At 49.6% G+C, this 25445-nt stretch overlaps 1 protein-coding gene across 2 annotated transcripts in view; it reads left to right on the top strand.

Moving 5' to 3' along the window:
* PPP6R1 (protein phosphatase 6 regulatory subunit 1) overlaps window positions 1-25445 on the top strand; it is a 178414-nt gene that overhangs the window by 29677 nt on the left and 123292 nt on the right. For both annotated transcript variants that reach the window (XM_033960861.1, XM_033960863.1), the window contains exons 2-8: window positions 11970-12202; window positions 12290-12476; window positions 12839-12976; window positions 13578-13643; window positions 13926-14038; window positions 14562-14675; window positions 14795-14960. In XM_033960861.1, coding sequence (XP_033816752.1) covers window positions 11976-12202; window positions 12290-12476; window positions 12839-12976; window positions 13578-13643; window positions 13926-14038; window positions 14562-14675; window positions 14795-14960 — 1011 coding nt within the window. In that variant the 5' untranslated portion in view covers window positions 11970-11975. The remainder of the gene's footprint in view (window positions 1-11969; window positions 12203-12289; window positions 12477-12838; window positions 12977-13577; window positions 13644-13925; window positions 14039-14561; window positions 14676-14794; window positions 14961-25445) is intronic.

A 25445-nucleotide genomic window follows, 5' to 3' on the forward strand; every position in this document is an offset into this window, starting at 1 on the left:
AAACCATCCCCGTCCTTTTGACGGGATGCGCGGAAGGGGGCGGGCCCCCTCCGCCATAGTCCCAGGCCACCTTCCCATAGGGGGTCGACTCAAAGCTTTTTACCCTCACTGGGAACAAATCACGTCGGACGTATGGGTCCTTGGCGTGATCTCATCAGGGTACTCTCTCAACTTTCGGGCCATCCCTCCGGACAACCCCCCAAGGAATTGCCCTCCCAACCGGACTCAGCTACCCCTACTCCTCTCCGAAGCTCGAGACCTGCTTCGCCTGAGAGCAGTGGAGAAGGTTCCCCCCGACCAACGGGGGAAGGGCTTCTACTCCCGCTACTTCCTGGTACCGAAAAAAACGGGAGACCTACGCCCAATACTAGACTTGAGACGCCTCAACAAATTCCTGGTACGGGAAAAGTTTCGGATGCTCTCACTACCAACACTTTACCCCCTGATCGACGAGGGCGACTGGCTCTGCTCCCTCGATCTCAAGGAGGCGTACGCACATGTCCCAGTGCACCCCGCTCACCGCAAGTTCTTGCGCTTCCAAGTAGGGGACTGGCACCTACAATACCGAGTCCTCCCCTTCGGACTAGCATCATCACCTCGGGTCTTCACCAAGTGCCTCGTGGTGGTAGCAGCAACCTTACGTTCCCAGGGCCTCCAGGTATTCCCCTACCTGGACGACTGGCTAATCAAAGCCCCGTCCAAGGAAGGGGTTATCTCAGCGACCCAACAGACTATTACCTACCTACAAAGTCTGGGGTTCGAAATAAACTTCCCAAAATCTCAGCTACGCCCCTCGCAGACCTTACAGTTCATCGGGGCCACGCTGGACACGGTTCGCCTCCGTTCCTTCCTCCCCCCTCCGCGCCTGGAGGCGTTAGTAAGTCTGAGCCGAAGGATCTCCCTGCTGACCTCAGTATCAGCTCGACAGATGATGACTCTTCTGGGCCACATGGCCTCCACCGTCCATGTCACACCCTTCGCCCGCCTCCATCTGAGAATCCCTCAATGGACCCTGGCATCTCAATGGCGTCAAGACCGGGACCCGATCGACCACTCAGTGACAGTGACTCCTTCATTGCAACGATCGCTCCGCTGGTGGGCCGACTCTTCAAATCTTTCCAAAGGTTTGCTCTTCCTCACCCCACCCCACAGCAAGGTACTCACCACGGACTCGTCGGAGTACGCTTGGGGAGCCCATCTGGACGGTCTACACACCCAAGGAATGTGGTCAGCACAAGACCGTCGCTGCCACATCAACGTGCTAGAACTTCGGGCCATCTATCTCGCAGCTGTAGCCTTCCAACATCTGCTCCACGACCGAGTGGTTCTCATCCGAACCGACAACCAGGTAGCGATGTACTACGTAAACAAACAAGGGGGGACAGGGTCTTGGCCCCTTTGTCGGGAAGCCCTGCGCCTCTGGAAATGGGCAATCTCCAACAACACCTTCCTTCGAGCAGTGTACATACAAGGAGAACAAAACTGCCTGGCGGACAGACTCAGCCGTCTCCTCCAGCCACACGAGTGGTCACTACACTCTCAGACCCTGCGAGGAGTGTTCGAACGATGGGGGACACCTCAAATAGACCTGTTCGCGTCCCCTCACAATCACAAACTGCCTCTCTTCTGCTCCCGGATATACTCCCCGGACCGACTCGAGGCCGACGCCTTCCTCCTCGACTGGGAGGGAAGGTTCCTATACGCGTTCCCGCTGTTTCCTCTGATACTGCGGACGCTTGTCCACCTGAAAACAGTACAAGCCACCCTGATCCTGATTGCCCCTCGCTGGCCACGCCAGCCGTGGTTTTCCCTGTTACTTCAACTCAGTGTCAGAGATCCACTGCCTCTGCCTCTGTTTCCCTCTCTACTGTCACAGGGTCAGGGTTCACTGTTACATCCCAATCTTCAGTCTCTTCATCTGAATGCTTGGTTTCTCTCCCCCTGACTGCTCTCCCCGTGTCTCAATCAGTCAAGGAGATATTGGAGGCCTCCAGAAAAACCTCGACGAAAACCTGCTACTCCCAAAAGTGGATCAGATTCTCAACCTGGTGCTCCTCCCACAGCCAGGACCCGGTGTCGGTCCCCGTCCCCCTGGTCCTTGACTATCTACTTCAACTATCTCATTCCGGCCTAAAGACCAATTCCATTCGAGTACACCTCAGTGCGATTGCGGCCTTTCATCAGCCCCTGGAAGGGAAAGCCCTCTCGCTCCATCCCTTAGTCACTCGCTTCATGAAGGGTCTGCTGAACATCCACCCCCCTCTCAAACCTCCCCCGGTGGTTTGGGACCTTAACGTGGTTCTGGCTCAATTAATGAAACCTCCATTTGAGCCACTAGACAAATGCCATCCAAAATTCCTCACTTGGAAGGTAATCTTCTTACTCGCGCTCACTTCCGCACGGCGGGTTAGTGAGCTGCAAGCGCTGGTAGCGGACCCACCCTTCACGGTATTCCATCACGACAAGGTGGTACTCCGCACCCATCCAAAGTTCCTACCTAAAGTAGTGTCTGATTTCCATCTCAATCAGTCCATTGTCTTACCTGTGTTTTTCCCCAAGCCCCACTCTCACCCCGGAGAAGTGGCGCTCCACACTCTTGACTGCAAATGAGCGTTGGCCTTTTACCTCCAACGCACTCAGCCACACCGGAAAGTCCCACAACTGTTTCTGTCCTTCGACCCAAACCGGTTAGGCCACCCAGTTTCCAAACGCACCTTATCCAACTGGTTGGCCGATTGCATCTCCTTTTGCTACGCTCAGACTGGTCTCGCACTACACGGTCGAGTAACGGGACACAAAGTCCGAGCGATGGCAGCCTCCGTAGCGTTCCTCAGGTCCACACCTATTGAGGAAATCTGCAAGGCTGCCACATGGTCTTCGGTTCACACCTTCACCTCCCACTACTGCCTGGACTCCCTGTCCAGAAGCGATGGCCGGTTCGGCCAATCGGTATTGCGAAATCTATTTGCTTAAATTGCCAACTTCCCTCCATCCCTCTTCAGTAAGCTTGGAGGTCACCCACATGTGAGAATATCATGCCTGCTTGTCCTGGGATAAAGCACAGTTACTTACCGTAACAGGTGTTATCCAGGGACAGCAGGCATATATTCTCACAACCCGCCCACCTCCCCGAGGTTGGCTTCTTGGCTAGTTAAGTGAACTGGAGACCACGAGGGGATGCACCCCCTAGTGGAGCAGGAAGGCACGCATGCGTGGAGCAGCAGAGCAAACTTAAATCTTCAATCAAGTTTGCTTGAAAATGCTTCCGCATCGGGGCTCCGTAGATGACGTCACCCACATGTGAGAATATATGCCTGCTGTCCCTGGATAACACCTGTTACGGTAAGTAACTGTGCTTCAGAGCATGTGGGGACGTCATTCTCTAGAGGTAAATGAAGAAAAATTAAGGCAAGACCATATGAGCTATCTAGTCTGCCATGAGGTAAAAGGAGGGACAAAGCACCTTCAAAGACTGCATCGCCCATTAGCTTAAAGAGATGATTTTGTCAGCCTACACCTTGAAGGGAGAGTAGCCTTCTTAAAGACTGAGGGTTTGTTCACCATAGACATAGCTGCCTCTTAAGCAGTGACACCATCACTTCATACATTTGTAAAATACTATAGACTTGATGTTAGAACACAAGTGGAAGCTGTGCTTGGAACTGAAGTTACTAAAGCAAGGATTTCAAAGTCTTGCCCTACTATGGATTACTTTACTACCTTCCACAGGTTTCTGAACTGGTCTGGTGTAGGTGCTAAGGAAGAAGACATTCTGTCTTATCAATGTTGTTGTGACTAAAGTACTAGTCCAGGAGTTCTCCCTGGGACTAAGACAACATTGTGAAGCAGGGTTTGACAAATCCCAGGTGCCAGATTGCCATGCTGACTAGAAATTGCCCGCTGACACCTGGGATTTTCTTCAATGTACCTCTTTGCCTAAAAAGGGCAACCAAAGCACATGTGACCACTGTGCTGTCCAGAATTGGGATGCACCAGGGCCGAGTTGCAGCCAGACTCAATTAGGTACAGCATCCTGTTGTAACATCGATAGCAGGAGGGATGGGCACTTGTGCAGAAGCTGCACTTGTGCAGAAGCTGTTATCCCAGGACAAGCAGGCAGCATATTCTCATGAATGGGTGACGTCACCGATGAAGCCCAAGTACGGACCACTTTAAAAGTGCATCTCCAGTTTAAATCTGTAGAAAGTTTGCGATAGCCTGAACTGCGCATGTGCGAGTGCCTTCCCGCCCGATGAAGGGCGAGCGGTCCCTCGGTTTCTTAGTTTCCGCAGAGCTAAGAAGTTGCTTCATCAACAGCTGATATTTTTTCGCTGCCTTCCTGCTCACGTGGCTTATTTTTTTGACTTTTTAGTCAGTTTTTGTTTTCTTCTTTTCTTTCTTTTTTTATAGTTAAAAAAAAAAAATATATATATATATAAGAACATAAGAAACGCCTTCACTGGATCAGACCGAGGTCCATCTAGTCCGGTGCTCCGCACTTGCGGCGGCCCATTTAGGTACTCCTTTTTGGAGACCCGACATTACCGTATCCCTCAATATGATATGCAAGAAGGTGTGCATCCAACCTGCGCTTGAATCCCAGTACAGTAGTCTCCGCCACAACCTCCTCCGGGAGTGCATTCCAAGCACCCACCACTCGCTGTGTGAAACAAAACTTCCTGACATTTGTCCTGAACCTGCTGCCACTCAGTTTCAGGCTATGACCTCTTGTCCGTGTCACATCAGAAAATGTTAGCAATGCTGCTTCTTGGTCTATTATATCAAATCCTTTTAATATTTTAAAAGTCTCTATCAAATCCCCTCTCAGTCTTCTCTTCTCGAGGGTAAACAATCCCAGTTTCCTTAGTCGTTCTTTATAGCTCAAATGCTCCATTCCTTTGACAAGTTTCGTGGCTCGTCTCTGCACTTTTTTGCTTTTGCAAGTTCGCCCCGGCGGGGCCTGTTTCCCTCCTTATGCCTCAACTTTTTATTTTGCCGAGGCCATTTTTCCCCCCATGTTCCGTCTTCAGACGGGTTTTAAGAAGTGCGGACGGCGTGCTCGCCCTGTTTCCATCACAGATCCGCATCGCTGGTGCCTCCAGTGTTTGGGGCCGGAGCATAGGGCTGAATCTTGCACCCATTGTTCCTCACTCCAGAAGAGGACCCTTAAAAATCATCTGATTAAACAGCGTCTCCTCTTTGGTTCCGCTATGGAGTGTGATTCAACACCAGCGCCGACCTTGGGATCCGCACTGAAGTTTAGTCGACATTGCAATACCCGACGTTGCTGGATTCATATTCGGTGTCGCATGCAGTGGGTAAGCCGGCTAAGAAACCTTCCCCCACTACTACTGGCTCCCAAGTCGCTTCAGCAGTGAGCCAAATCCTGCAGACCTCGAGGAGACCCAAGAAACGATCGGTGCCTATATCGGTGAGAGCTTCGACATCGACCTCCTCATTGTAGGAGCGCAGATAAGAACCAACGGTACTGGCAAAAAAGGCAGTGGTACCGATGCCCGAACTCAGGCAGCAAATTCAACAACTGCTGCGAGAGGAGTTAAGGAAGCAGTTACAGATCTTACTCCTTGTTATAGTGACGCTGGCTCCTCCTGTGCCAGTTCAGCCTGAGTCTTCCATATCGGCACCGAAAGTTGCAGCCTTGGCGTCGACATTGCAAAAATCTTCCTCAGTGCCGTCTGAGTTGCCTAAAAGCTCGATGTCGGAGTCGGCTCGGCACCGTTCTTCGTCCCAAACATCTCCCGAGATGATGTTGGTCAAGTAAGGTAAAGGCTTTGAGAAAGATGAAACATACGGAATCATCGACACCCAGTGCTCGACACTATATTCCACCTACTCGAGACTCGGACCTCTGGGGTGATTCTGAAGAGCCTGTTCTATCTGATGAGGCTGTCTCTTCCGATGAAGACGCTAAACTTCCATCTTCTCAAGAACCTTCTCAGCGAATGGATAAGTCATTTTATTTCAAAATTTATGAAAGACATGGCAGAGACGCTTTCTATATCTCTTGAAGCTGACTCAAAAAAATCTAAACAGCTTTTGGATGCATTAGATTATGAGCAGCCACCTAAGGAGTTTCTTCAGCTTCCCCTTCATGACATCTTGCGGGAGACCTTTTACAAGAACTTAGAAACTCCTTTGACAATCCATGTGGCTCCTCGCAAGCTGGATTTGCTATATAGGGTGATATCCATTCCGGGCTTTGACAAATCTCAGCTCCCCCATGAGTCTCTCCTGGTGGAGTCCACACTTGCAAAATCTGCTGGAGCCAGTGTCTATACTTCCTTACCTCCTGGCAGAGAGGGTAAGGCAGTGGACCGTTTTGGCAAACGATTATATCAGAATGCCATGCTTGCCAACAGGGCTGGTAACTATGCTTTCCATTTTTCCTTCTATCTCAAGCATTTCATTACCCAAGGGGCCACTTTTCAGAAGTACTTACCTGATCACAAATTACCTGCGTTTCAAAGTTACATTTCTGACTTTCTAAATACATTTCTGACTGTGCAAATACATGGTACACTCTGTCTGACACTTTTGAGCTAATATCTCATGCTGCGGCTATGTCAGTGGCAATGTGACGCCTAGCCTGGCTCAGAGTCTCGGAGCTTAATGTTAACCATCAAGATCATCTTGCTAATGTTCCTTGTTTGGGCGATGAACTTTTTGGAGCTTCCATAGATACGACCATCCAAAAGTTATCAGCTCACGAAACCAGGTGGGATACTTTGGTTAAAAACAAGAAAAAAGCCCCACCTGTTCTCCCTTTCAGACAACAGCCTTTGCCACCGCCTCAAAACATAACATAACATTGTGCTTATTGACCGTGTAACCAGAAGTTCAACGCGGTTTACAAAAAGTTATAAAAGTAAACATGTTGCATGAAATAAGATGATTCGTTAAACAGTCAAATCCAGTGGTACCTTGGATTACGAGCATAATTCGTTCCAGGAGCATGCTGGAAACGTGAACTCGTAGACCTAGCAGAAGAGGAGGTCAATCTTCGGGCACCGGCACCAAGCACAGGACGTATGATTCAGAAATTTCTTACTCATGCAACCCTGGACAGATGGAAAATTAAACAAAGGATGAGCTCTTCTACTATGTCTGTATGATGCTAAAGAAAATCTATTGACTAAGTAAGAAGGAGCTGTACCATAAACAGCCTTGTAAAAGAAACAGCCTAGTTTAAACAATACCTGGGCCTCTATTGGCAGCCAATGTAATTCACGATAAAAGGGTGTAACATGATCAAATTTCTTCAGGCGATAAATCATTCTGACTGCTGTATTCTGTATTATCCCAGGACAAGCAGGCAGCATATTCTCTACATGTGGGTGACGTCATCCACGGAGCCCCGAAGTGGACAGCTTTTCAAGCAAACTTGATTGAAGATTTCAAGTTTACTGGTGCTGCACCACGCATATGTGTGCCTTCCCGCTTCACTAGAGGGCGCATCCCAACCTCGTGGTCTTCAGTTCTTAGTTTTCCACGGAGCCAGAAAGCCTTGTATTTCTCTCCGTGTTCAAGTGCCTTTCTAGCACTGTGGCTTCGTTGTTTTCGTGCAGGAGTCGCTGTGCGCCTTTTTCTTCTTCTTTTTCTTCAGAATATTCGGTTAGGCATCCGGGGGCTCCCAGTTTGCCGTGGCCGCTTGGCCCCAATCGGCTGCGGCCTGTTTTTTCCCCTATGTCCCAGCCCCTTACCGGGTTCAAAAAGTGCACCCAGTGCGGTCGGTTGCTGTCCATAACCGACCCACATCGTTGGTGTATTTTGTGTCTGAGGGTTGACCACCCGACCGACTTGCCCCAGGTGTGCCACTTTTCAGACCCGTGCCCTGCGTCGTTGTTGGGCCCGCATGGCTGAGCTTTTTATGGTGGAGCAGGCCCTGGTTTCGGCTCCGGTCTCGGCCTCGGCCTTGATGTCGGCCTCGAAGACCTCGGCCTTGATGTCGGCCTCGAAGACCTCGGCCTTGATGTCGGCCTCGAAGACCTCGGCTCCGGGTAAGTCCCCTCTTTCTTCTTCAGGGTCGGTGCTGGCGAAGAAGCCAACCTCGGAGTCTCCGGCCGTCCATGGTGGGAGTGCTCTCCCCCCAGCCTCGTCAAGACTGTCCAAGCCCTCAAAGCATGCTTCCGCCTCCAGGGAATACTCATCTTCGAGGTCGCCCTCTGTGGAATGCACAGCTGCACCTGATATGCCTTCTATGTTCTCGGTGCCCGTGTTCCAGGATATGTTGAGGGCCATGATATCCTCGGAGCTCTCCTCAGCTTTGGCCCACTTGACCCTGGCCTCGGCCTCGCGTGCGCCGGACCAGCCTGAGCATCGTGTCGAGGCCCTTCGGGGCAAGGTGAGTCGGTCTCGGCGTCTTTCTTCTTCGGACTCTTTGCCTCGACTCTCGAGGCATTCTTCGCCCTCGGGGCGACCAAGGTCGAAGCGCCAGTTGGGGCGTGCCTCAACCCCGTCTCGCCATTTGGCGAAGTGACCCCAGGACTCCCCCCCCCCCCCCCCCGGGTTGGAGCCGGTCCCCGGGTGTTCGCGCTGGCGGAGATCTCTGGGTCTCGGAGTTGTCTTTGTCCAACCCCTGGTTGTTCAAGTTGCCTGCCCGGTCCGGGGCTCTGCTCTGGGAGGCAGAGGCTTCGAGAAGGTCCCCTTCTTTTTCTCGAGGTGTGTCGCGTCGGCGGACCTCGGTGCCTCGGACCCCGGGGTCCTCGCTTTCGAGAGTCCTCGAGGCGTCGGCAGTCCTCGACCCCACCGCGTTCCCTTAGCGGGGCATCCTGGGGCTCGGGGGCAGGGCACTGATAGACCGCCTCATTACTCTCGGGAGGCTTCTCCCTCTTTTTCGGTGGCGCCTCGGTCTCGTTCAATCACCCCCCTCGAGGACCGGTCAGTCGCCCGTCTTCCTTCACCCGGTTTGTTCAGGACATGGGGAAGGTGCTCCATCTCGACCTCCAGTCCGATTCTAAATACACCAAGGAGTTTTTGGAGGAGATGGACCTCCCTTGTCTTTGCGGCTCCCTTTGAATCCGGTGCTGCGCCAGGCTTTCTTCCGGAATTTGGAGACCCCCCTATGCGGTTCCGGCCATTCCATCCAAAATGGAGTCTAGATACCAGACCGTTCCCTGCCCGGGGGTTTGAAAAGGTGCAACTTTCCCACCAGTCCAGTGGACTGTTCATGTCCATGTCCATGTCATACCACTGGCAAGACTATATCTTCACACTCCTTAGTGGACTCTGGCTTCCCAGTGGTCTCAAGCAATGGATAGTCTCTCACAACATATATCTGTGACATCTTCTCTTCTGCGGCCGCTTCAATGGTGGATGACCTCCTCAAATCTATCCAGAGGACTTCTTTTTCATTTACTCTCTCATCACAAGATCATCACGACAGACGCATCCCCTTATGCCTGGGGGCTCATATGGATGATCTGCAGACTCGGGTTTTGGACCGCCAGGGAGCGGAAATTTCACATCAGTTTTTTAGAACTCAGAGCGATGTTTTATGTCTTCAAGGCTTTTCATCATCATCTTTGCCCTCAAGTCCACCTCCTTTGCACGGACAATCAAGTAGCAGTGTACTGCATAAACAAGCAAGGAGGCACGGGCTCTCTCCTGTTGTGCCAGGAAGCCCAAAAAATCTGGACTTGGGCGACAGCTCACAATCTGTTCTTGAAGGCGGTCAGCAGAATTCTTCAACCACATGAATGGACTTTCGACTCTGCAACTCTCCAGTCCATCTTTGCTCAATGGGGTACTCCTCAAGTGGACTTGTTTGCGGCTCCTCACAATCATAAACTGCCCCAGTTTTGCTCCAGACTTTAATCTCCTCTCCGTCTGGCAGCAGATGCCTTGCTCCTGGATTAGATGGGTCTGTTTCTATATGCATTCCCTCCACTTCCTCTCATGTTGCGAACCTTATTCAAGGTCAAGAGGGAAGCAGCAACAATGATTCTCATTGCTCCACGGTGGCCCAGGCAACATTGGTTCTCCCTTCTCCTTCAACTCGGCTCCAGGGAGCCCATACCTCTTCCAGTATTTCCTACTCTGCTCACTCAGAATCAGGAATCACTTATCAGGAATCACTTCAATATCCCAACCTGCAATCTCTACACCTGACAGCTTGGTTTCTTTCGGGCTGAATCCATTTCACTTACATCTTTCTCAGCCTGTTCGTCAAATTCTGAATGCATCCAGGAAACCAGCCACTCAGCAATGTTACCAACAAAAGTGGACTACATTTTCTTCTTGGGTGTTTTCTTCATCATCATGATCCAACATCCTTGACAGTGGAATTGGTGTTAGATTATCTTTTTCATCTGTCTGATTCTAGTCTCAAGTCTACATCTATCAGAGTCCATCTCAGCGCTATTACTGCTTTTCACATGCCAGTCGAGGGAAAACCTCTCACTGCTCATCCTTTGGTTTCCAGGTTCATGAAGGGGCTTTTCAATGTTAAACCAACTCTCAAGCCTCCATCTGTTGTCTGGGACCTTAATATGTGGTTCTTTCTAGTTTGATGAAGCCACCATTTGAACCAATAGTGACAGCTCATCTCAAGTTTCTTACCTGGAAAGTGGTCTTTCTTATTGCTCTCACCTCTGCCAGGAGGGTCAGTGAGTTACAATCATTAGTATCAGATCCACCTTTCAGTTTTTCATCATGACAAGGTGGTTCTGTGTACACGTCCAAAGTTTCCTCTGAGAATTGTCACTGAATTTCATCTCAATCAGTCAATTGTTCTATCAGTGTTTCTTCCTAAATCTCATTCTCATGCTGGAGAAACTGCTTTGCATACTTTGGACTGTAAACGGGCTTTGGCCTATTACATTGACTGGACAAAGCCACATCGCACATCTCCCCAACTTTTCATCTGTTTTGATCCAAACAAGTTGGGGCATCCTGTTTCTAAAAGAACGATTTCCAACTGGTTGACTGCCTGCGTCTCATTCTATTATGCTCAGACTGGACCGGCACTGGAGAGTCATGTCACAGCCTACTAAATCAGAGCTATGGCAGTTTCCGTGGCTTTCCTCTGATCTACTCCCATTGAGGAAATCTGTAAGGCTGCCACTTGGTCCTCAGTTCATACCTTCACTTCTCACTACTGTCTGGAGTCTTTCTCCAGACGGGATGGGCATTTCAGCCAATCTTTATTACAAAATGTATTTTTCTAAGGCCAACACTCCCACCATCCCATTTCTGTTAGCTTGGATATCACCCATATGTGAGAATATGCTGCCTACTTGGCCTAGGATAAAGCACAATTACTTACCGTAACAGGTGTTATCCAGGGATAGCAGGCAGATATTCTCACTACCCACCCACCTCCCCGGGTTGGTTTCTTAGCTGGCTTAACTTAACTGAGGGACCGCGCACCCTATGTCGGGCGGGAAGGCACTCGCGCATGCACGGTTTGGGCTATCGTGAACTTTCTGGAGTCTTAAAGTGGTGATGCACTTTTAAACTGGTCTGTACCAGGGCTCCGTTGGTGATGTCACCCATACGTGAGTATATCTGCCTGCTGTCCCTGGATAACACCTGTTACAGTAAGTAACTGCTTTAAGAAAAATAAACTGGTATAGCATGCATTATACGTGTGTGAGTTAACACAAGTTTGTTGCATAGATAAGTAAAGTGCATAAAAATATCACATTCAGAAATCCCTGCCGTTCCATTTTTCTGTTGCTTTGAAGTGTTTGCATGTCACATTCTTGCTCTCTGATCCTTCTTGGTGTGTGTGTGTTTTTTTTGTTTTTTTTTACATAATATTTAAATCATTATAAAATATGAATATAAGTATGATATATTGTACTTAAAGTGTTCATGAAGAAATTCAAGTGTATATTTATAAGATTATATGAATTTTTCTGATACACTTGTTGTAATATGCAAAACTGAATAAAGAAATTATAAAAAAAAATAAAAAATTATTTTTTCCCTTCCTTGGCTACCCCCAGTGAGCCATGTTCTGGAAGTTTGACCTGCACTCGAGCTCTCATGTGGACGTGCTGCTGGAGCGGGAGGATGTTACCCTTTTTGAGCTGCTGGACGAAGAGGATGTGCTGCAGGAGTGCAAAGTAGTGAACCGCAAGCTGGTGGACTTTTTGCTGCAGCCACAGCACATGGAGGCTCTGGTCACTTGCATCACACAGGAACCACCTGCCGACGTGGAGGAGAAGCTGCGTTACAAGTAAGGGGAAGGGGAGAGGGACTGTTGGACCATATCTTTGTCTCCTCACCTGCTTCAGGTCTAAGCCCCAGCTCTGCCTCCCTCTAGGTATCCGAGCGTTTCGTGTGAAATTCTCACAGCTGATGTGTCTCAGATCAACGATGCGTTGGGCGAGGATGAAGCACTTCTGAAGCGCCTCTACGGCTTCCTGCAGAGACAGGATGGTCTGAATCCGCTGCTGGCCAGCTTCTTCAGTAAGGTGATGGGTATTCTGATCAACAGGAAAACAGAACAGGTGAGCACCTCCACTAGCAGCTTTCACACGCCTTATTTTCATGCTTTGAGATGTGTCAGGCTTAATCTGGAGGCTGCTTCCTAGAGACCCATAGCTGGGCATGCCCCCACATGTCAGAAAACATTTCAGATGAGCTTGCCCTGATTCAGCAGCCTCACAGAACAGAAGACTCTTGTCCTTCTGCATCCCGTTCTCTGAGCATGAAAAAAGCAGAAAGGCCGGGCTTATCCTGTGGTGGTGCAGCAGTTGCCACCTATGTAGACAGGGTGGGAACATGCACCCTGACTGTTTCTAGAGTTGGGAGTGGGTGGATACAGGGATCTTGTGCTTAAATGTGCTTCAGTGCTGTTCTTTCCCTCCAGATTGTGACTTTCCTCCGTAAAAAGGATGACTTTGTGAGCCTGTTACTGCAGCATATTGGGACATCAGCAATCATGGATCTGCTCCTGAGACTGCTGACCTGCGTGGAACAAGCGCAACTACGGCAGGATGTCTTCAATGTAAGAGTAGTAGGGAAAGAGCTCCAAACTGCACAGGGAGCTTTAGATTTCAGGAGTCTCAGGGTGGGGCTGTCTCCTCCCCTGAAGGGTGTGTGCATCTATACAGATGTAGTTCGTGATGTGATCATCCTCTGTGCCTCAATTATTAAGACAGGGTGTTGGGGGACTTCCTTGTGGTGGAGGATGGTAGAACTGGTGTTTAAGCAAGCTGTCAATTTCAGCCTTCCTTAATAACTAATTACTGGGCTATGCAATTAGCTGAAAGCATGCAATGAGAGGGAGTTAGGAGAAAGCAGAGCATGGCGCAGATAATGTTTAAATTACAGCTCTCGCCCAGGGTAGAGGCAAAATAAATGGCAGTTAGATGAGAGGGTGTGTGTGCCATTTGCAGCTGGGTGCTACTGGGGAGGGGCTGCTGTGGAGACTCAGAGCTACCCCATGTGGGTAAACACTGATAAAATCCTCTCCAATAACAGAAACATGTAACTTTTAACATGTCTTGTTGTGGGAGGCCCTGTCCAGCGATGATGGGACTGGGGGGAGGGGGAATAGGGTGGTCTGTGCAGCTCAACTCTGATCCCATTTGGATTGTTTGTCACAGTGGCTGAATGAAGAGAAGATCGTGCAGAGACTGATAGATATGATTCATCCTTTACGGGATGATAATGTAAGTAAATCTGGGCATGGGGGTGGGGTGTTATAAGGACAATATGAATCGGTTGCATGAAAGTGGTCCTCATGTGTGCCTCTTGCTCCTCTAAAGAGATGGATGTTAACATGCATTCCTCTGGTTGTCCTGGGAGTGTGCATCCACTAATTTTGTTCAAGATTTTTTCTTGGATCCACTTGACAGCTCCCTGATGGCAAGGTGGAGCACTTAGCAGAGAGCTAAGAAAGCAAAACTAAGGTCCCCAAGTCCAAATGCTAACTTTGCTTCTTTACCTTCTAGCAACATTCCAATGCCTCCCAGTCGCTATGCGACATCGTCCGTCTGAGCCGTGAGCAGGTGATTCAGATCCAGGACGGTCCAGAGCCTGACCAGCTCCTGGCCACACTGGAAAAGTAAGTGCTGGGGGTCTAGATGGAGCTGCTGGCTGTCTCCAAACAGTAACAGCAGGGGACATAGAGGGAGACAGGGTCATTGGCTGAAGATTGCATATGTAATGGCTAGGCTGGGACCAGAAGAGTTACATCTGCAGGGAAGAGGACTGTTGGGTAGCTGGTAATTAAATCATATGCTTTATTCCTGTCCATAAACCCATGGGAAGAAGTTCCTAGTACTTCTTTTTTTTTTTAAATCATTTCTATAGCACTGCTGGAAGTATACGTACACATAAGAGATGGAGCTTATAAATACCCTAATCATGACTGACAAAGACACATGAGAGAATTAGAGAATTTCATTCATATTGGGAATAGTTAAAGGAGAATAAGGATTTAAGATTTACAGGCAGCCTTGAAGGTGGGCTTTCAGGCAGAATTTCTGTTGTGCACCACACGAGGAGGAGGAAATTTATTCCAAGCTAGAAGCTGTTGCTAAAACATTGTTCTTTCTCAGTTGGATTCCTGCTTTCATGTTATTCAGACAGGAGACTATTGAGCAGCTTCTGAAAAACATGTTCCAGGGTGAGGGGAATGAGTCTGTGATAGTGAACGGCATCCAGGTGCTGCTAGCCTTGCTGGAGCCAAGGAGGCCGCGGTGAGTATGGTGTTATCCCCTCCCCCCATCTTGTGAGTTCATACCAGTCTGCGTGGCTGATTTTGTAATCTACTCTTTCTCTTTGTCTTCATGTTTCCCATCTCACCCCTTCCTCACAGCTCGGAATTGGGAGGACTGAGTGGTTTCTACTGTAATGTGGATGGGCAGCTAGAGATGAACCCTCCAGGACTGGATTCCATGCCCAGTCAGGCCAGTCTGGGCACCCTACATGCTATCAAACAGCATCTACGGGAGTTCCATCAGCTTCTGCTCCATCCACCAAAGGTGCCCCCAATGTCTGATTATCATTGTGAGCCACAGCTGTGATAAAATGATTATAGGGTACAGTGTATCATGCCTTCTGTTTAAGATCCTCTTGTTTTGCAAAGAGCAGCCAGATAGAACTCAACCTTTGCAGCAGGAAACCCAGGTTACATAGCATTTTGCTAAAACATATTTCAAAATGCACATATAGGCAGCCTTGGCTTGTTAAAACGTTAGCTTTCTGGATATAAGAATCAAGTATAAATAGTTATTCTCATGGAGATGATGCGGTATATAAACTTAAGGTTTAGATTAGATTAGATTAGATTAGATCCCTGGACAAGCAGGCAACATATTCTCATGTATGGGTGTCATCACTGACGAAGTCCTGGTACGGACCACTGTAAAAGTGCATTGCCACTTTAAGACTTTAGAAAGTTTGCAATATTATCCTAGGACAAGCAGGCGCAGCCTATTCTCAACATGTGGGTGATGTTATTCACGGAGCCCGGATGTGGACAGCTTTGCAAGCAGACTTGCTTGAAGAACTTTATAAAGTTTGCGACTGCCGCACCGCACATGCGCGAGTACCTTCCCGCCCAATGCAGGGCGCGTGTCTCCTCAGTTTTCCGCGGAGCCGAGAAGTCCTAATTTGACGCTTTGCGCTAGACTCAGTTCTACTTCGTGCCTTCTCTCACCGAGGCTCGTATTTTATTTTTTATAGGGTTGCTGTGTTTCTTTGTGCGTTTTCATTTAAGAAAAAACAACAACTTAATTTTATTTTTCTTTTGTGTCACTGTGGGGCCTGCCTCGCAGCCCCAGCCTGCGGACTTCGATCTCACTGAGGCTATTTTTCTGTTTATGTCCCGGCCGGTCACAGGCTTCAAGAAGTGTAACCGTTGTCAGCACGCAATCTCCCTCACTGACCCACAAAGGTGATGTGTTCAGTGTTTGGGACCTGACCATCATCTGGAGTCGTGTGCCCACTGTGCTACCCTTCAACCTTGAGCCCTCAAACGTTGTCGAGTTCAGGTGAAAAAACTCTTGGGCAGTATGGATCCACTTTCCCCGGTCTCGACCGCGACTTCGAATCTGGTTAAGCTTCTCACCGGGGTTCCGCCTTCTGCCTCGACCTCGACCGTAATCAAACCCTCCTCGTTCGGCGGGTCCTCGTCCTCGAGAAAATCTGCTAAGTCTTCTCCTGACGAGACGCTTGCCTCGCTGCCCCCCTCAGGTCAGGTACCAGTAGTGGTTATCAAGCTGCCCAAGAAGCATGTCTCAAAGTTGAAGAATCATTCTTCCTCCTCTTCTTCGGAATCTATAGCCACACCAAATGTACCAGATCCTCAAGTCTCGGTGTCACATTTGGAGGCTATGATCCAGACCATATTGGATCGCCAGTTTAGTAATATGCTTGCCAAACATACTTCTTCCTCGACTCTGCTTCCTGCAGTCCAGTCTGAGCACTTAGCAATATCACAGAGAGTCGAGTCCTTAGCAGTGCCTCGAGTTCATTTCACTACCTTATCCCAGGACAAGCAGGCAGGTATTCTCACTGGTGGGTGACGTCATCTGACGGAGCCCTGATGCGGACGTCTCACAAGCATACTTGCTTGTAGAAACTTTAGAAGTTTCGAGTCGTCCGCACCGCGCATGCGCGAGTGCCTTCCCACCCGTTGCACCGGGCGTGTCTCCTCAGTTCTTACTTTTCCGCAGAGTCGAGAAGTCTGTCTTTGACTCTCTGCGCAAAGTATCTTCATTTGTGCCTTCTAAGTCCACGGTTTTGGGTTCTTTTTACTCATAATCGTTGGTTTTCGTCGTGGTTTTCTTGTTTAAAAAAAAAAAAAAAATTCTTCCATCTGTTCAACCATTTAGCGGCGGAGCTTTTTCAGTCTATGTCCCGGCCTATCACCGGTTTTAAAAAGTGTGTCAAGTGCCAGCGCGCGATTTCGCTAATGGACCCTCATCGACGCTGTATTCAGTGTCTCGGGCCTCAACACCTTCCGAATTCGTGCCGGCCTTGCTCCATGCTTACAGCACATGCGTTCAAGAGTCGCATCTTGTGGGAGTCGCTATTCAGCATGGAGGCTTCGACGGAGTTGTCCTCATCGAAGAGCGCCATACCTTCGACTTACGCCTCGACTCTTCCATCTTCCACCTTTGTGGCCTCGAGTCTCCTCAAGCCTGCTTCGTTTGTGCCGGCTCCGACTCCGAAGCCTGCTGCAGTGCCTTCCTCTGTCTCTTCAGGTCAGGTAGCACAGCAGCCCATTCCCCCTGTGGTGCTAAAGGTGCCCAAGACTTCTAAGTCCAAGCACCTGGGCGCCAGGGAGCGCGAAGCCCGTGCAGGAGATCCCATTGCAGATGCGGATCCCTCCTTGCCAGCTTCGTTCCAGACCTTGCTGGAGAAGCAATTCATCGAGCTCTTTACCACTGTGGGGCTGAAGCTTCTCTCCCAAATCCAGCCTGGGTACGCGGAGGCCTCCCGCGAGGTCGAGCCGCCTCCGGTGCCTCCACGACGTACACTCTCGCTGCAGGGAGCCGAGTCTCTGCGAGTGTCTGGTCTGGCATCGATGCATGGATCATAAGGAGCAGAGTCTTTGCCCATGCCTCCATTAGAACCGATTCACTCGATGCAAGGAGCAGAATCTTTGCGAGTGCCTCTGTTGGAACCGATTCCCTCGATGCAAGGAGCAGAATCTTTGCGAGGGCCTTCTCCGGACCTGATGCCCTTTATGCCGAGCCTCGAGGCTTGGCGGGTGCCTCGAGGTGCTTCCACCCAACCACCTCTGCTTCGATCCACCGCCTCCAGCCCTATCCACTCGCTGGAAGCCTCGACGGTGCCTCGCTCACCTCGGCGGTCGAGGCCTACTTCCAGGCACAGTTCTGGCCATCGCTCGAGGCATTCATCGAGGCTTGCCTCGCCTCGTAGGAAGCAGCCTTTCCTCGAATATTTGCCTCCGGCTTCTTCACCTTCTCCTATGTCGCAGCTCGAGGATCTTTTTCTCCCTGCCGATCCCCGGCCTTGTTGGATCCAGAGGCCTCGACATCCTCGAGTCCTTCTCGGGGCCCTGCTCTGGATGACCAGCTGTCTTTCTCTTCTTTTCTTCGACAGATGGCTGTGGATCTGGACATTAACCTGGACTTGGGGTCCAAATTTTCCAAGGAGTATCTGGAGACGATGCATCTCTCTCAACCGCCTGCTGAGTCTGTCCGGCTTCCTCTGCATAAGCTGCTGGACCAGACCTTCATGCGCTGTTTTGAAACACCTTACTCCATCCCAGCTGTTCCCGGGAAATTGGATGCCAGGTACTGCACGGTTCACCATAAAGGATTCGATGGGGCCCAGCTCTCTCATCAGTCCCTCTTGGTGGAGTCCTCGTTGAAGCGGTTTCATCCCTCCCAGGTCTATGCTACCATTCCACCTGGCCGGGAGGGCAAGACCATGGACAGGTTTGGCAGGCGCATCTACCAGAACTCGATGATGGCCTCTCGAGTCCTCAATTATAGTTTTCATTTTGCAACCTACTTCGAGTTTTTCCTCTCAGTTCTGCAAAAGTTTCTGCCCTATTTGGACTCTCAAGCTCGGTTCGAGTACCAGGAGGTTCTGGCTTCGTTGTCCCAACTACGACTGCAGATGATGCAGTCGTCTTACGACGCTTTTGAACTCTCTGCGAGGGCTGCTGCTTGTTCGGTGGCCAAGCGACGCCTGGCGTGGCTTAGGACCATCGATATGGACCCGAATCTTCAGTACAGGCTGGCTAACATCCCGTGTGCTGGAGCCGACCTCTTCGATGAGTCCTTCGAGACGGGGACCAAGAAGCTGTCGGACCACGAGAAGTCTTTCCAGTCAATTCTCCATCCAAAGGCCAAGCCTGCTCCTCCTCGTCCATCACACCTGCCTTTGATCTACCAGCGGTATTACCCACTGAAACAGGCACCTACCATCCGTCAGCCTGTTAAGAGACAGCACCCGCAGAAGCAACAGCAAAAACCTCAAACTTCTGCTGTCCCCAAGCCTCCTCAGCCTTTTTGACTGTCTCGTAGAGAGCATAACTGACATCATTCTGCCCTTCCCTGTTTTTCCCATCGGAGGTCGTCTCCATCATTTTTACCATCGATGGATGACTATTACCATCAACCTCTGGGTCCTTTCCATTGTAAGGGAGGGATACTCTCTTCAGTTCCATCAATTTCCTCCGGAACATCCTCCAAGACGTAACATCCTTCTAACGTAACCCAGACCGCCCTTCTTCTTCAGAAAGCTCAGGCTTTGCTCCAGTTCCGGGCTGACGAGCCGGTCCCTTTGGATCAACAGAACAAGGGTTTTTACTCCTGGTACTTCCTTGTTCCGAAGAAGACGGACGATCTGCTTCCTATTTTGGATCTCAGGGTGCTCAACAAGTTTCTGGTCAAAGAAGTTTCGCATGTTAACCCTGGCTTCTCTCTATCCCCTCCTCGAGCAGAACGACTGGTTATGCTCTCTGGATCTCAAGGAGGCCTACACTCATATTCCCATCCATCCGGTCTCTCAATAATACCTCAGATTTCGGGTGGGACATCTTCATCTTCAATACCGAGTGCTTCCTTTCGGCCTGGATTCGTCTCCCAGAATCTTCACCAAGTGCCTGGTTGTAGTGGCCACAGCACTCAGGAACCACGGTCTCCAGGTGTTTCCCTACCTCGATGACTGGCTCATCAAAGATTCCACGTCTCAGGGAGTCGTCCAGGCGACCCAAAGGACGATCTAGTTCCTGCAGAGTCTGGGATTCGAGATCAACTTTCCAAAATCCCATCTGCAACCTTCCCAGACTCTTCCCTTCATAGGAGCTGTTCTGGATACCATTCGACTCAGGGCGTTCCTTCCTCCGCAAAGCCTGGATGCTCTTCTTCGTCTTTGTCATTCAGTGTCCTCTCGCCCGCTTGGCGAGACACATGATGGTTTTTCTGGGCCACATGGCCTCTATAGTGCACGTGACTCCTCTTGCCAGACTTCACCTCAGAATTCCTCAGTGGACCCTGGTATCTCAATGGACGCAGGTATCCGACCCTCTGACTCGCCACATACAAGTCACTCCTGCTCTGACACAGTTTCTTTGCTGGTGGATGTTCTCTTCCAATCTCTCCAGAGGTTTGCTGTTTCACACGCCTCCCCATCAGAAGGTTCTCACGACCGACTCCTCGACCTATGCTTGGGGGGCTCATCTGGACAGTCTGTGTACTCAAGGCTATTGGACCAGTGGGACCGCCTGTGTCACATCAATCTCCTGGAACTCAGAGCGATTTTCAATGCTCTCAATGCTTTTCAGCATTTCCTTCACGACATGGTGGTTCTCATTCGCACAGACAACCAGGTCGCCATGTATTATGTCAACAAACAAGGAGGCACGAGATCGGGCTCCCTGTCGGGAAGCTCTGAAAGTTTGGGATTGGGCAATTCGCCACAACACCTTCCTCAAAGCTACATTCAGGGGGCAGACAATGCCTTGGCGGACAACTTGAGTCGTCTTCTACAGCCTCACGAATGGACTCTCCATTCCACGCCCCTTCATCACATCTTCTCTCTGTCGGGAACGCCTCAGATAGACCTCTTTGCAGCCCCCCACAACTTCAAACTGCCTCAGTTCTGCTCCAGGATCTACACTCCTCATCGCCTCGAGGCGGATGCTTTTCTTCTGGACTGGAGGAATATCTTTCTGTATGCGTTTCCTCCGTTTCCTCTAATTCAAAAGTATCTAGTCAAGCTCAAGTCGGACCAGACCACCATGATTCTGATTGCTCCTCGGTGGCCCAGACAACCTTGGTTCTCCCTTCTACTTCAACTCAGCAGCAGGGAGCCCTTCCTTCTACCAGTGTTTCCATCTCTGCTTATGCAGAATCAGGGATCTCTGCTTCATCCCAACCTGCAGTCTCTACACCTGACAGCTTGGTTGCTCTCAACATAGCTCCTCTCCAGTTTTCTCAAGCTGTGAGGGATGTTTTGGAAGCTTCACGGAAGTCTGCTTCTAGGCAATGCTATTCCCAAAAATGGACTAGATTTTCTACTTGGTGTTTTTCTTATCGCAAGGAGCCTCAACATGCCTCCTTGTCCTCTGTTTTGGACTATCTTTTACACCTATCTCATTCTGGCCTCAAGTCTACATTGATCCGAGTCCATTTGAGTGCTATTGCTGCTTTCCATCAGCCTCTTCAAGGGAAACCTCTTTCTGCTCATCCGATGGTTTCCAAATTCATGAAAGGATTTTTCCATATCAATCCTCCCCTCAATCCGCCTCCAGTGGTTTGAGACTTCAATGTTGTTCTTTCTCAGCTTATGAAGCCTCCATTTGAACCTCTTAACAAGGCTCCTCTGAAGTATCTCACTTGGAAAGTGGTGTTTCTCATTTGCTTCACTTCTGCTCGTCGAGTTAGTGTGCTTCAAGCATTGGTTGCGGATCCACCTTTTACAGTGTTTCATCATGACAAGGTGGTCCTTCGCATTCATCCCAAATTCCTCTCCAAAGTGGTCTTGGAATTTCATCTGAATCAATCCATTTTTCTTCCAGTGTTTTTTCCAAAGCCTCATTCTCATCCTGGAGAATCAGCTCTTCACACTCTGTAAACGTGCTTTGGCTTTCTACCTGGAACGCACCAAGCCACACAGGACTGCTCCTCAACTTTTCATCTCCTTCGATCCGAACAAGTTGGGACGCCCTATCTCTAAGCGTACCATCCCCAACTGGATGGCGGCTTGTATCTCTTTCTGCTATGCCCAGGCTGGATTACCCCTTCACAGTAAAGTCACAGCCCATAAGGTCAGAGCAATGGCAGCCTCTGTAGCCTTCCTCAGATCGACACCGATTGAGGAGATTTGTAAAGCTGCTACTTGGTCCTCGGTTCATACCTTCACTTCTCATTATTGTCTGGATACTTTCTCCAGACGGGATGGACAGTTTGGCCAAACAGTATTACAAAATTTATTCTCCTAATTTGCCAACACTTCCACCATCCCATTGTGGTTAGCTTGGAGGTCACCCACTAGTGAGAATATCTCCCTGCTTGTCTTGGGAAAAAGCAATGTTACTTACCATAACAGTTGTTATCCAGGGACAGCAGGCAGCTATTCTCACGTCCCATCCACCTCCTCTGGGTTGGCTTCTCTGCTAGCTATCTGAACTGAGGAGACACGCCCGGTGCATCGGGCGGGAAGGCACTCGCGCATGCGCAAGTGCAGGTGACTCAAAACTTCTAAAGTTTCTACAAGCAAGTATGCTTGTGAGACGTCCGCATCGGGGATCCGTCGGATGACGTCACCCACTAGTGAGAATAGCTGCCTGCTGTCCTTGGATAACAACTGTTGCAGTAAGTAACATTGCTTTCTGGTCCCACACTGCAGATTGAATTCTCAAGCAAAGTTTTGGGCATTATTATTGATTCTACACTTTAATTTAATGACCATCTTAACTCTCTGGTAAAAAAATGGTTTTTTAGTCTTCACTTTTGAGAAAAGTGAGATCCTGCTTCCGCCAATAACATTTTGCTGTCCTTGTACAATCAAAAGTCTAACCAAGAAAAGTCTTCAAAGACTTCAGCGTATCCAGAACACTGCGGCTAGGTTTATCTTCGCAAAAAGTAAATTTGATCATGTTTCCCCACTTCTGTCAAAACTTCACTGGCTTCCAGTGATTTCACTTTAAATGTACCTGCCTAACGTTAAAGATCCTACATGGCATTCTTCCTCCCCTAATTCCACTATCTTGGAATTCTTCGAGATCCGACATTACCAGATCCACCAAAAAAAACTTAAACTATCTTTCCCCTTGTTAAAAGGCGTCATCTATGCAGGAAAATTAGGAAAATCTCTTTACTTCAAAATCACTGAGCTTTGGAATAACCTTCCTTCCCTGCTGCGGAATCTGGGCTCCTTCCAATTATTCAGAAAGCATCTGAAAACCTGGCTTTTCTCAAAAATGTAAAGCTCACCATCCCCTTTATAATCATTAATTAATTATTTGTTATGTTCTTTCCTCATTTATTAAAGTACCTGTAAACTGCGCCGAGCTCTATCTTTATGGAGAGGATGCGGTATATAAACTTAAGGTTTGGTTTAGTTTAGAGCTGAATCTACTCACTCTTTACAAGGAGTCGAGTCGTTGGGAGTGCCTCAAGAGGATTCTACAGAAACTATGCAAGGAGTCGAGTCTTTGCAAGTGTCTCGTCTGGAGCATAAGCACGCTACTCAAGGAGCAGAGTCTTTGTCAGTGCGTCGAGATACCTCGACACAAGGAGTTGAATCCCTTTTGGTGTCTCAATCTCAGCCTCCAGTCCTCCTTCTTGCATAAGGCGCCGCCCTTTCCAAGGCATAGGGCTAAGATTCCTCGATGTTCCTCTCAGCAAGACCTGCCTGGTTCGAGTCACAGTTCTCCATATCAGTCGAGGCATCCATCGAGGCACAGATCCCAGGACAAGCAAGCAGCATATTCTCAACATGTGGGTGACATCATCCACGGAGCCCTGAAGCAGAGAGCCTCGGAAGCAATTTGCTTGTAGAACTTCAAAGTTTGTGAGTGCCAACCTATTTTTCTTCTTTCTTCCGTTGACCGGCTTGGGCTGCGGCCCTAGCCGCGAGTCTTCATTTCGGCTGCAGCCGTTGTTTTTCTTTCATATCCCAGCTTGTTCCGGGATTCAAAGTCAGTGTAACCATGCGTTTTTTTTCTCACTGACCTACACCGTTCGTGTCTTCCCTACTTAGGACCCGACCACCTTCTAGATCAGTGGTTCTTTTTTTTTTTTGTTTGTTTGAAATCATTTTTATTGAGCAGAAAGGACTGAGCAAGCACAACAATGCAATAGGGAACATAAAGTATACAGGGCTGAGAAACATGAAAGCTAATGTGAAATCCCCAGCCCAAAGGGAGGAGGTACAGACCCCACAAAACCCCAGTGAGCGCAAGCCCATACAACCGCAGTAGCAGAAATCCCCAACAAGAACAGTAGAGTCAGTAGATGCTGATCAGTACCTTTCATTAGTTTTCAACAAAAAGAGAAAAAGACAACCTCACCCCAAATCCCAGCCATCCAGACAACACAGCCATACCAACAGCCAAGCCCCAAGCAACCCCACAGACACACAAAACCCATACATACATACCCCCCCCCCCTCTGTCTACGGAGGCAAATTGGCGCTGACCAGAATCAATCATAAAGAGCCAACTTCCAATAAGGTGGCATCCCAAAGAGAACGGTAGATGTGGCGAGACACGGACAACATCCCCTGACAGCTGCGGAGCTCCCATCTGGCCACCTCAGCCAGGGAGCGCTTCCACCCTAGCACTGCAGGTGCATCCGCATCCATCCACAGGCGAAGCACCCCGCGCTTGGCCACTAACAGCGCAATGTATAAGAAGCGCCAGTGTTCCATTCCCAAACCCTGCTCAAGCACCTCCCCCTCACAGCCCAACAGAATAAGTAAATAAGACCATTGAAAAGGCACGTCCACTATGTGGGCCAGAAAGTCCAGCACCCCGTTCCAGTAAGTGCCCAATGCCGGACATTCTAGAAACATATGCACAAGGGTGCCACGCATACGCTTGCATTTAACACAGACATCCGAGTCCCAGAGACCCGCTCGTACTCCCCGGTCCCTGGAGATATAAGTGCGATGTAACAATTTGAACTGCAATTCCTGCAGCTGAGCATTACGGACCCCCTTAGGAATGTTAGTAAAACAGGCCACCAGCGTCTCAACTCCAACAGGCTCCCCCAAGTCCGCGGACCACCTAGCGGCCACCTGACAGAGCTGAGAGTCCGGCCGTTCTGCCCGGGCCAATCCATACCAAGTAGACAAAGAATTTAAAGAAGCAGGGAGAGAGAGAAACAAGTGATCAACCTTTAAGAATTGGGATCTCAGGGGGCACCGCCTCCTATGGTCCTCATAAAAATGGCGCAATTGCAAATAAACAAAAAATGGCATTTTAGGGAGAGACCAGTGACGACGGAGAGAATCATACGAGGGGAAAATCCCAGACTCAGAAGACAAGGAGCAGACATGCCCCAAGCAAAAACCAGCGCCAAGACTGGCCGTCAGACCGCGATGGGTACCCACACCTGGCGGAAACATAGGATTACCCCTGATGAACTGAAAGGCCCAATGATTCCGCTCTCCCCCTCCAATTCGCCACCGCCACCAAAGTAATGCTCGCCGCAACGGATCCAACCACAAAGAGTTGCAGCCTCCGCGAGGTCGCCGCCACCGAGGCACATCAAGACAGGCCAACGCGCTGTGGGGAGTCACCCAAGAATCAAACAGGCCCGAGGGGGCAAACCGAGAACTCGATGTGAAAAGTTCATGTACCCAGCGCATCAGGGCAGCCACGTTATACAGGCGCAAGTCCGGAAGCGCCAATCCTCCTCGCTCCCTGCTCTGCGTAAGTCTCCAATAGCCGATACGCGCTCTCCGATTGCGCCAGATGAAAGAACCAACAAAAGATCTAAAGGACCGTTCCTCCGCTCCCCGTAGCCATAAAGGGA

The sequence above is a fragment of the Geotrypetes seraphini genome, chromosome 10 (genome assembly GCF_902459505.1).
Source record: "Geotrypetes seraphini chromosome 10, aGeoSer1.1, whole genome shotgun sequence".
NCBI lineage: Eukaryota > Metazoa > Chordata > Amphibia > Gymnophiona > Dermophiidae > Geotrypetes > Geotrypetes seraphini.